This window comes from Xiphias gladius, chromosome 6, assembly GCF_016859285.1.
Source record: "Xiphias gladius isolate SHS-SW01 ecotype Sanya breed wild chromosome 6, ASM1685928v1, whole genome shotgun sequence".
NCBI classification, from domain to species: domain Eukaryota; kingdom Metazoa; phylum Chordata; class Actinopteri; order Istiophoriformes; family Xiphiidae; genus Xiphias; species Xiphias gladius.
Genome location: NC_053405.1, coordinates 8,848,895 through 8,861,720, shown reverse-complemented (window position 1 = coordinate 8,861,720; position 12,826 = coordinate 8,848,895). Strand labels below are relative to the sequence as shown.

Below are 12,826 nucleotides of genomic sequence, written 5' to 3'. Positions count from 1 at the left end.
AACATGCAAATTCCCATCTGCTCAGTCCCGAGTGTCCTACAGATATTTTAAAGAATCATTGGAATTCATGAGTTGACACAGGGGCCCGTACTAAAGCATAACATTCATGTGCCGTAAAATATAATATGTACATAAAGCAGTCCATCTTTAAGTTTTCATCAAAGTAAAAGCTTGTTTCAGTGCTCTTTATCATAGTCATAATATAAAAATAGTTTTGCAGCTGCAGCCAGTTCGTGTGAGCTTTTACATCTCCACATTGTCCACATTATGTCTGTCCTTTGGAAAATCTTCTTGCATAGCTGAACTGATTTTCCATTCCAGATTTCATAATAATAAACAGAAGAGGAGGAACAGTGACACAAGGAAAATAGATGATATAGCTGAACACACAAATCTAAGAAATAGTTTGAGCGTTTTCAGTTAATATTGTGTGCTTGTTTCTTATAAAGTTTGTAGTGTAACCAGCTCCCCTTCTGCTGGTGTGTGTTTACTATACAGAAGGAGCAGTGGTGGCAGATCAAAGTGAATGAGACCGACATGTGGAAACTCAAACTCCCGTAAAAAATGCACAAAAAATAAAATTATCACTCACACTTGTTTGTTTGGAAAGTGGTGGCTGAGAAGAATCACCGCTCCATTCGCTGCAGTTTATCTCTTAAGGGGATGTTGATTGTACGCGTGAAAGATTTTCTAATCCCCTTTTTCTGGTGCTCAGTCATTGAAACCTAATCAAGACCAAGGAGTGGTAATGAAAACAAAATGTTATCAGAGTAAGAAAGAGATAAAGATTTGATGTTTTTATTTTTTTTAAAGGTCAGAGTAGGAATGTTTAAGCAAAAAGGGTTTGCTGAAATTACAGGAAAGCCAAAGGCATTACTGTAGATTAATCTCAAAATGTATTTTAGTAACGTTTAACTCTAAGACTACCAGAAAACCTGCAGTTGGTTGCCTTGAATCTGAACACCAGCTCCAATATTTTCCAGTCTTGAAACAATCTTATTCCTCTCTTTGGTTTATTGCTTTACGCTTCACACAACTGAAATGGAGCCTCAATGACAGAAAAAGTATATCTTAGACAATATGTTTTTCTGTTCTCAGTTTCGATGTGGAGAATGGCCCATCTGCCAGCTGCAGCCCCCTGGACCCCCAGGCCTCCCCCGGCTCTGGTCTGGTCCTCCACACTAACTTCCCCGGTCATAACCAGCGTCGAGAGTCCTTCCTCTACCGCTCTGACAGCGACTATGATCTGTCACCCAAGTCCATGTCACGAAACTCCTCCATCGCCTCCGAACTGTAAGTAGAAAACGCGTGGAAACGAGCACGGCAAGCACACGTAACACAAGTACGTACATGCCAAAGTTAGGCAGGCACACACTGCATTTCTACATTTCTAGGAAGGTATAGAAGAAAACATGCATCCAGTCAGACCACCTACAAATAATAAGTGTTTTCAGGAATATCAAGAAGTTCATTATAAAACCCCAGTCAAGGTGAAATTACGTTTCATGCTGTATTGATGGTGAAAAATGTCATTATTATTGGTAGACACTTCAGCCTCCCTTTCAAATGCATGTATTTGTTCATTCACTCACTCGCTCACTCACTGACATTTAGTCTATCTACTCTTTGGGGACCGTTAAAGTGGAAGTCATGCCCGTCTACAGTCACACTGAACTAGAAACCGTCGCTCTTCTCCTCTCTACAATAATGCTTAGCTATGCCGACTACTTTGCATCTGTGACACTGTGTGTGTGTGTGTGTGTGTGTCGTTGAGAGTAATAGGAATTATATGTAAACAGAAATATTTCATAAATTCTACTTACGGTAGCTTAAGATGCTTCCGTATCCTGGACGTTATTTAACAGTTCATTTAAAGGATTATAGAGCTATACTATACCGTATTTTGGCAGTGTTGAAAATCATATGCCCGGGGCATCAGGCATGTGTTCATCAGATGTCAAGGTTTTGATGTTGTACTGTAGACCCCTGTATACTGCTCAGCAGTGGGGTTTTTTTTTGTTTGTTGTTGTTTTGTGTTGTTTTTTCTGGACTGTGGACTAGGAGCCTGCAGCAGAGTGAATCAGTAGAATTGATTGAGAGGTACATTAAAAGCAGTGATGAGCATATGGGTAATAATAGTATCAAATAAAATATTTAGAATTCAGACAAAATAACAAGTAAAATAATCCAAGCGATGTTGAGGGCAGTAAAGCCTCTTCCATTGTTGTACATTATATCAGGCAAAAACTTGAACAACTTATTTCGTAATCACGAGTTTAAAACAACATAATTCAGTAACGTATGATCATGATGATATGATACAATTGCAAGACAACTTTTCAATAAAACTAAAGTTGAAGTTGAAAGGTTGCAGACAATAACATCTAATTAGAGCCGGCCTCGATTAAAATTAAATTCAGTTCATCAAATTCAAGTTGAATAAAGCTAGAATTCAAAAGCAGTACTTTTGTCAGTACTTACACTGATGGCCGTTTGCCAAATAATGATCACTGACTGCAGACAACAGTTCCCCCGCAGTTTTATTTGCCATTGAGGCGCAGCACATAACGTACAGCAGTCTGTTATGACTGCTCTGTTCCTGCACTACCGTTCCGCCCCCCAGTGGAAGATCTGGTGGCACATAGTCTATAATGGGGGCTGGTAAAGGAGTGACCGCTATATGACTCCAGATGTTGCGTAACATAAGAGAAAAGAGTAATTCAGTATTCTTTCCTGCAACAGTCAGAGCCAAGTGCCTAACAAGGTTTCATTGGTTACAGAGGAGACTCCCGTTTTTGACCTATGACCGTCCTCCCATACTCCTCTCCCTCTTTTGAGTCCATCTCTTCCAGTTAATTACAGCAATGACACTGGCTGGGTCATAGCCCTCATCGGTTATTCTTATCACTTAACATTTTCCCTTTTCACCTTGACCACAGTGGCAGAAAGCACTTAGCATGTAAGATTTATGCAACAGCAGAACCTGATATTTAGTGTGTGCCAGATTTGAGGATGTTTCTTACCACATCTCTCTCTCTCTCTTTGTTTTAAGACATGGTGATGACCTGATCGTAACACCTTTTGCTCAGGTAAGTATCTCACTGTCCGTAATCCAAAATGAGTCTGACCTTGCCACTTATTCTTACTATGCAGTGTGGACTGTTAGATTAACACCAAACAACGCAGATTAAGCTAAAGTAAAAATATCAGTGTCCAGAGCACAAAGGAGTTTGTACTTTATAAATGATTCATTTTATAATGATAAACTCTATATGAGTACAGATCTATTTTTTGTGCTACAACATAGCAGAAACAAAACAAGAATTAAACTGCACTGTTAAGAAAAAAATACAGAGGATATTAGATAAGTATGGCACAGAAGATCCTAATAATTATCTGTTCCTCTCTAGGTTCTGGCAAGCCTTCGAAGTGTAAGGAATAACTTCACTGTGCTGACCAACGTCCAGTGTGCCTCCAGCAAGTAAGTGCTACCGAATGGAGACCAGCAATCTAACAATTTTTAAGTGGCCCTTTTTTTCCTCAAACAACATTAGGAAAACACTTCTGGTAGACTCTACAATTCAGAGGAGCCTGTTGACATTAAAATGTGAGCTTTATATTTAATCACAAGCCATCACAGGGACCTCGGAAGTCATAAGTTAAGTTGAAGTCTACTCAGACACACTTGGGGATTCATCCCCTTGGGATTCCCTTGCAGCAGAGTTCCAAATGCATTGAGAAGTGACGATACATTACAACATTATGTAGTAAATCTCGATGAAGTGGAAACGCATCAAACTCCTCGGCTTCACCAGAAGAATTTTTCCTCTTCATAGCTCTTTAAAAACCCACAAAGAAAAAAGTCTGAGGCTGATCTGTGGTTAGGTCAGCATAGCGTGCGTAGTCAGGCTGCAGCTTTACGATTTCACCACTAGGTGGAGGTATTGAGCTTTTAACAGACTCCAGGGGTGACCACTGTTTCCACTGCGCACAGCGGAGCAGCTGAAGTAGTCCAGTAAACGCAGCACCAACACAGCTCATGCCTTGTACAAATGCACATAAATACACACACACACACACACACATACGGACAATAAAATGCAGATTTCCTTCAGTGGAGTTTTAAAAAAATTTTAGATTGGAAAGTGTGAAAAGTGTGATTGTAATTTTAGACTCTATCTCTTAAGAAATTAAAGAATAGTTTCTCTCTATGTGTCAGTTTTGAAGTATTTGTTGTCACCACTGCTCTAACTCTGCACTACTTAAGTGGCCGTTGCATCGTATTTGTGTCTTGCAGCTAATGAAATATATTTAGGGGGAAAAAGTAAAACGAAAAAGCTTGCAATGACACAAAAACCGTGTAGCATTGAAAACCTGATACGAGTACACGGTTGCTCTTCATATACTGTATCTGGAAAGAAAAAGTGCACCCAGACTTGATCCCAAGAGTGAAGGGATCGCAGCACTGAGTAAAAATACCATGCGTGATTAAAGGCATGTTGTGTTCAGTAGCCATCATATTGTGCATCTTCAAATGTAATATGACCAACTCAACAACGCACACAGTACGGTTGGTTTACTAGTTACTAGTTATACGTGTTACGTGCAGTGCGCTGCTTTTTTGTATTTTTGTAAAACTTTTTCAAACCACTGCACTTTTGTTTGTATAAATCTATTTAAAATCCTGTAAGTATAAAATCTTGTATGTTTATCAGTGGTTTGGAAAGTAAAGGTACTTCCAGAGTAGAGCTTTTTTTCACACCAGTGCGCAGTCTGTAGTTCTACATAAAACACAGTCCACAATTTCCATGAGTCTATTGAAAAGTAACACAATTCTGTAGAGCAGCAGCAGCAACAGAAGTCACCTTTACCACTACCTACATGTGCCAGTGCAAGAGGGGGCTGGGGAGCTGGACGGAGTTTAACTGCTGAAAGCAGCAAGGATGCGGGTCTCAGTATTTGTGTGTGCAGATAGGACGAGCACCAAAAGCTTACAACGACCTGCCTAGTGTCAAGCTAGGACGTGGACATACAGTATATAATTGGAGGGGATAAGTAACATGTGACTATGAAACAACATCTGTGCCTTGCCTAACCTACCAAAAGACTCCATTTCAATAAATATACCTTTGAAAAAACTAATAAAAGGCACCTGATGACTCATAACTACTTGAATATATTACTTTATACACTACTATATTTACTATATATACTAACTACATTTAACTTAGTTTTGTAACATTTTAATTTATTTCCCCGTCTTTCTTTTCTTTTTTCAGAAGGTCTCCAGCAGCAACAACTCAGCCTCCAATCACCAGAGTTTGTCTCCCAGGTAAGAGACAGATGAATGCCTTTTTTTTTTTTTTAAACCTATCTGATTTATATCTGGCTAAAACATTCTTCTGTCTCCATTTGTCCTTGTTCTCATTATTCTCTCGTCCGTGCCTCTCTCCAGCGTTTCGTCCTTTTTTTTCATGAACTTGCTTACGTGACGACTTTCACTTTTTTCACCATCTGTCTCCAGCTCGAACACTGGAGTCCAGACTGTTGTGTCATCGAGCTCATTAACCTTGTTCAAACACAATTGAACTGGTAGTTCAGACAAACACTCGGGCACATGCAGACTCACACATAAAACACTGAGTATAGTCTACTTAAGCCGCTCACTCAAAGATAACAGCTAACCTCCCTTTCCGTTTTTCATCACATTTGATTTTAAGCAGTTAGTGTGTGTGTGTGTGTGTATGTACAGTATGTGTACAGTACAGTATGTGGGTGCATGTACACGTATAGGACCGTAAAAGGATATGTGTGAGTATGTGTGTACAACCACAGATGACTCTATGAGCCCTATACAGTACATGTTAGCGTTCGTGTCTGCTCGCCGGCTCGACCAAGTTAAATGTTGTTTTACATTCACTTTATATGCATTTGAATGTATTATATAAAACTGTATTTCCTACGTATGTGTGCATATGTTTGTGTCGGGTGTTAAAGCAACATCACACTGAACTAGAGGGAGAAAGAGAATAAAGGGTTTTTTTTTTTTTTTCCTCTGGCACATTTAGCCAAAACAGAACTGTGGTGACGTTTACCAGAAGTGCAGTTTTCAGAAATAACAAAAAGTGAAAAACGTTTAAGTTTGTCTTTATTATTCATTTTTTAATTAATTGCATTAGGTTGTTGTTGTTTTTTTGTTGTTGTTGTTTTTCTAGTGCAGATGAAAAATGTCACAGACAGATCTTTGTTGCTCAGACAGTCTCTGTACATTTATGATTCAAACTGATACTCCATTCAGAATCTGTCTTTGTAGTATCAACTGCTGGAAGATCGAAAAGTATCTGTTAAAAGCTCGGGTCATCCTCCTCCATCTATAGTACACCTGTAGCTGCGGTCCCCTTGGATTATATCATTTACTGTATATTGTAATCTGGCAGTAAAAAACTTTTCATTGGGGTGAAAAAGTAATAGAGAGTTGATAGAAATTTCTCATGCCCCTACTGCTTCTGTGCTGTCAACCCAAAGGCTCTGGATTGTCCCAATCCCACTTTTTTCCAAGAATATGTTTAAATACACAGCTTCTGTTTGTGTCTTACATTACTGTTCCTGACCAAGCAACATAAATAGAAAATGTGTGTTCTTGCTGCAAAACTATGCTACTGTTTTGAGTATGATGGGAATAAAGAGCAAAAACAGACTACACATTGTGTAGTATCTTGGAGCAGAATTTTGCATATGTGATCACTAAACGTGTATTTGTGGGCTTTGTGCTAAATTTTAATTTTTTACTATTCAATAAATCTAAGAAATGATAAAGAAAAAAAACACCATTTGGTTTTTTGATTAAACAATGAAAAGTCAGAACTTAAACCTCATATCTGTAGGCAGATGTTCCCACATTCTCTAGGCAGCACACTGAAAACAGTGACATGTGTTGTTGTGTGAAGAGAGACAGAGATGAGCAATGATGAAATTGAGAACAGTGAACGTAGTTACCCATCTAATAACCAACATTTTTTTGCATGAAGACACCCCGGGGACTGATATGACATCAAAGAAGAACGAGTAAAAATGAAATCTCAGGAGGTTCAGCAAAGATGACTGTGTTTTCTTATTTGTTTTAATAAAAAATGATTGCGTTTTTTTTTTTTGTTAGACGCTACAGCACACGTAGTCAATTTTAACCAAAAATACTGCATGTGCTTCTTGCTGTATTTATTTAAAAAAAAAAAAAAAAAAAATGATACACAGACGCAAGTTTTAGTCCCCTTCTCTTCATAGGTATCACTTACAGAAACCCTGAAGGTCAAATCATATCATGTGCATCTCCTTTGATGTTATGTTTTCACTTGAAGCCCCAAATAATATATAGTTGACCGAAGTCTTGCTGAATGGATTTTTGTTGGTTTGTTTGTGTTATTACTCAAATGTATGAGTTCATATTTTTGAAAAGGAAGCAACAAGCTACTTGATAGTCTAAATTTATACTGTGTGCACATGTGTGTGTGTGTGCGTGCATGCGTGGATAAGCAATGATGCGCTTCTAATTGAGAAATTTCAGCGTGTCATGTATTTAAACTTTGCTTCGTGCAATTTTGCAGTTGTGGATTGACAAGGTGTATGGTTTGAATGAGTGTTTATCACAGTATGCATGCATCACCGTGAGTAATGTGAGTGTGTATGTATGAGTGTGTGTGCTGTGAGGAGGTGTTCCTGTGGCTCTGATTGACGTCAGCATGCCTGTATGTGGCTTCTGTTGACTTCCTGTCAAAGCAGATGGGCTGCGTTTTCACTTCCCTCTTCAGAACCGCAGCTCATCAGGTGCTCTGAGTTCGTGTGTGTGTGTGTGTGTGTGTGTGTGTGTCTGTGAGAGAATGTTAGAGAGATTTTCGATAATAGGTGTGCGTGTGTATCTTGCAAACCAGCCCCGTACCGCGCATTCTGACCTTTTAAGTGTAAAGGCAAACAAGGTCCTCACTAAACTATGTGTTCTGATCAACTCTATTTTTTGTTTTCAACGGCAACTCAGTTGAATTTCGACTTATCGACTGCAGAGATTCTGCAGGTAGACAGTCTACTCCTCATCTATATGCACACATTTCTCTCCATTTTCTCCATGTGCACTTCCAGCTTGCGTTCACCCTCTCGACCGCCATGCTGTTGCATATATTATGTTCCGTCTTTCAGTAAACACAGCCAGAGTAGTGCATGTTTCAGCGTATTAAACTACAGAAGCAGTTTGGTAAAGTCTGGTTGCTACATGCCTCATACATGTTACTAATCTCAAATGGAAATTTGTGTCATCTAGACCAGACTTGAAACAACTGACTATTTTGGGGCTTGACAGGAAATTATTGGTCTGTTCTTCCAATACCAACAAAGTAGTTGTAATATTATAGTTCTCTTGAAATTAGTAAATTACATGGTAAACTTTATATAATATTGCATGACGTCTTGTTGTAAACTGGGTTTCAAGTGTGATTTCACTGCGTGTTTCATATCGAATACTTGTAGTTTGGTAGTTAACACCTGGCAACCACAGCTCTCAGCTTTTGCAATCCCACTGTTTTCCCATGATCTCAGGTCACATCCTTGCTGCAGACTACCTCCTGTTCACACACACACACACACACACCCATCTACTATACAAGCCGAATCTACCTCTGCCACCCCCCCCCCCTCTCTCCCACTCTCATTTCAGCCTCTGTCTAGCTTTCTTTTCATCCCCCCATGTCTTTATTTTTCCTTTTAATTCATCTGTTTGTCTCTCTCTCACTCCTTCAGAGCAGGGGGGGGGGGGGCAGGAAGCATGAGGCAGGAAGAGAAGATCAGATTGTTCCTGTTTTGCTGTCTCTAAACTGTTATAACTTGACGGAAGCCAGGAGGAACTGTGTGTAGATGAGGTGTGTGTGTGTGTGTGTGTGTGTGTGTGTGTGTGTGTGTGTGTGTGTGTGTGTGTGTGTGTGTGTGTGTGTGTGTGTGTGTGTGTGTGTGTGTGTGTGTGTGTGTGTGCGTGTGTGTGTTGGTGCATATGAATGTCTGTGTCAGCCCACAAGAGAAAAATAGGATGCAGAGAGACAAAGGCCTATTGTTTGTGCCCACTCACTGCACAAACATGCACACGCTGACACAATGATATAATACGTAAATACCTACAGTACTGAACAATCCCTCTGCATTACACGCAGGTGAACCTGTTTCACCTTCTCTCAGGGCACAGAATTAATTCCTCTAATTCTTCATACAGACTGATAAATAAACCGCGCGCCTTGCATACTGTGAACGCCATTCAGGGAAGAAATCAAATGAAGGTAAAGTCATGAGACGGAAGACAGGTGCAGCTCCTCTGAGTGAAATGTGTGCACTGCTAACGACAACTCCAAAGGCACACAAAAATCTGCCTGCAGGCACCAGCTTAGCATTGTATGTAATAATATGATATATAAGATATTGGATTTATATTATATATAATATTTATTAATGAATCTACATACTATCTACCTAGCAGATTATTGAATGATTTTTTTTCATTTTTGTGCTTTTGCAGTGCTGCCCTCTCATTTAGAACTGCAACAGTTAGTCAAATAATCAGTCCGTTGATTGACAGAGAGTTGATCTGCAACTATTATTATTATAATCAAATGATCGTTACAGTAATTTTTCAAGCGAAAATATTAAATATTTTCTGGTTTCAGCTTCCAAAATGTGGGGGTTCTGATGCTTTTCTTTGTCATACGTTAAAGTAAATGACACATCTTTAGAAGTCTCCCACAGAAGCGGCCAGTCAGAATTAAAGGGGCGGCTGTTTGAACGTCGAGAAACTAAACTCCGTCAGATAACGTATAATTCACGGCTTGGTTTGTATAGTATATTCTTTCAAGGGCATGTACCATCATTGAGCAGATATTAGATGCCTGAGGTTTGTTCTACAGTGTCTTTTCTTCACACAGAAGTGTGACAACGTCAAATCTGTTGAAACTAACTGTTGAGCAAAAGGAGGTTTAGAGTCCCATTGGCCAAAACTAACAGACATAAAAACGCTTGCATGTACTTTGCCATTTCTCAACTTAACTGTAATGAAACAGGGGCAGCAATACGTACATGTATATCCATTCAGTACCCAAATTTAAAATATCTTAAGGTTTAATATTTTTACTGATAATTTAACTTATTTTAAAACTGTTTTGAAATTGTTTAAATTTGTTTACTTTTTTTCTGTTTTGTATTTCTATAATGTATCTAGGCGCTATGAATTTTTATCTTGTGTTTTGTGTTTAGATACTGATTAACCCACTGCCCTTTGGAAACAAATAAAGCGATTGATTGAGGTTGAATGATGAGTTTGGCAGAAGCGGCATAGCAAACTTCAGTGTATGTCAGTGAGTTTAAATTGGAAAAGTATGTATTGCATGAGAACAGAAATCACAAACAAGCTTTTTGTAACATAAGGGTTTAGCAACAGCAGGTTTCTCCAAGTAAATGGAACATACAAAGGCTTGGATGGGAAATTGTAACGACAAACGTCCGCTAGATGAGTATTCTGTTTGGTTCAAATTTAAGAATGCCAGCATAAAGAATAATTGGGAAAAGTACTATATAAATCATCCATCTACTTTACGTTGTTCATTTTTGGTATCAAAGACGGAGAAGAGAAAAGTATGTATATATGTAAATTATGCGCCCTTTTAAGAATGCGTTACCTTTTGTTCAACTAATATGCGTTGTACTTCATACCTGCATGGTGTCATTGTTTTGTCAGTGTTGTATTTTATATTTGTTCTCCATAACATGTTAACACTTATAAGTTAATAAAATCAGAAAAAATGCGTAGGGAAGCTGCACCACAACTTCTAAAGGCCATTAACTCGCTGTGTGTGTGTGTGTGTGTGTGTGTGTGTGTGTGTGTGTGTGTGTGTGTGTGTGTGTGTGTCTATGTGTAAAATGTGATATAATGGCATAATGTCTTATCAGCATGATCAAGCAACACTGTGTGTTTGTTTGTTTTCTCCCTCCCTGGTTAAAGTTATGAACCAGCACAATACTGGACTTGCCTAGGCTATATGTTCAAACTTTTATATGATACCAACACTTCTTAATTGTTAGTATCATGATTCTGTTGTGTCCGGTGCCTTTCCCACCACACAGCACCCTTTGGCGTACTGGGTAGGAAAACTACTGAACAACACTTTGTTCTTTTCTCACGGTCTAAAGGTAGAGATGGTACAGATGATCTAGATAAGATAAAGCTATAGTTAATTTAAACATGATCAATGTATCCTGTTAGATACACTGACTCCAAGTAGAACAGTTTTCAGACATGTTAGGTTGCAGTGCTGTAGGCATGTTTCAGACTTTATTACCATTTGGTCCTCACATTTCACTGTCGTTAGACACTGCAGTTATTGACTGCAACAATGAAAACTATAAGGGAGGATCATTGTTCTCACAGAGCCATGGTCACGTGACAGGCAAAAACAGGTTAGTGAGGTCTGCTCGCACATGTGCCAGAAAATTTCCACATAATAGTGAGCCACTGACCCAGAGCAGCTGTTTCGTGATGCAGTGTCATGGCAGAGCTATGAAATATTCGGTCCCATTTCTACGGCATTCAGCTGTGAGAACCTCACAAACGTATGACCCGGCTTCCTGGTCAAGTCAACCTCTGTGATGAAATGCTGTCATACAGGATATATGTGAGGCTAAGGGCTCTTGAACTCCCGCTGACCTTCTTCACGTACACACACTGTGTGTGTGTGCGCGCGCGCGCGTGCGTATGTGTTTGGCTGCATGGTGGTGTGGAAAGGTGTCAACGAGTTGGCTTTTTAAATCCCACTGTGCCTATCCATTGTGTAGGTGTTTGTGTATGAGGCGAGCAGGCCCCCCGTGACATTTTCCTGAAAAGAAACCCTACGTGTTATTTCAAAGCTAGGAGCTGGTGTTTGGTCAACAGTAAACAATAAGTGTGTGTTAACAGTATAGGTGAAAGGTGTTCAGACGATGTGGAGCTATTATGCAATAGGGTAAAACAACACTGTGCAAACATTTGCTATATATGGTATGGTGCATACGTAGCCACCAGACTTATGGGCTGGGCGGTATGTTTTCTTCAACATCTCTCTCTTTGTTTTAGTCTGACCAGGAAGTTCACACAAAGTCAGCTTGCTCTTAGGTAAAAGATTCGTTATAACAACACAATAATGGATAAAGAGAGTGCTGCTGTTGTATTTGGTAAACAAAGCTTTGAAAGTTCTTTGTCTGTAGACAGGATAATTACTGATTAACACTGCTGAACATGATTGTTTAATTTTCAGTTTTGCTCAATTTCATATTTTACTCATACTAAAACCTTTTAATGTGCCACATCCTACACATTAGAAGTAGAAATCTGTCCTGATGTGTTGTCATGAATCCAGAGTTCAAAAGACTCAACCAGTGAAGGGTTAATTATAATGGTTTCTATTCACATTGTGCATCTTTTATCCAAGAGGATCCTCAACTAATCTTGTAAGCTCTGTTTTTACTGATCTGTGAAGAACCAGATCGGAAAATGAAGAAAGGTGGCTTAACTTTTCACGAGCTGCAAACCCAGATTAATGAATCTTTAAGGGGAGGAGGTCACAGGGAGGAGGACAAGAGGAGACAAGAGAGACAGAACAGGAGGAGGGATGAAAGGAGGAAATGAGGAGTGATGAGGTGAGAGGGCAGGAGAGATAAGGGTTTTTTTTTTAGAAGGGAGGAAGAATAAGCAAGAAGGTACCAGAGATGATATGATACAAGCTAAACGGGAAAGATGGCTAGAGATGAGGAGCTGGAGGATCTGTAGCAA

At 39.3% G+C, this 12,826-nt stretch overlaps 1 protein-coding gene across 3 annotated transcripts in view; it reads left to right on the top strand.

Moving 5' to 3' along the window:
- The window catches only part of pde4ba (phosphodiesterase 4B, cAMP-specific a), a 190,614-nt gene that overhangs the window by 121,892 nt on the left and 55,896 nt on the right, over positions 1 to 12,826 (top strand). For all 3 annotated transcript variants that reach the window (XM_040129571.1, XM_040129572.1, XM_040129573.1), the window contains 4 exons: positions 1,099 to 1,293; positions 3,053 to 3,089; positions 3,411 to 3,481; positions 5,280 to 5,332. In XM_040129571.1, coding sequence (XP_039985505.1) covers positions 1,099 to 1,293; positions 3,053 to 3,089; positions 3,411 to 3,481; positions 5,280 to 5,332 — 356 coding nt within the window. The remainder of the gene's footprint in view (positions 1 to 1,098; positions 1,294 to 3,052; positions 3,090 to 3,410; positions 3,482 to 5,279; positions 5,333 to 12,826) is intronic.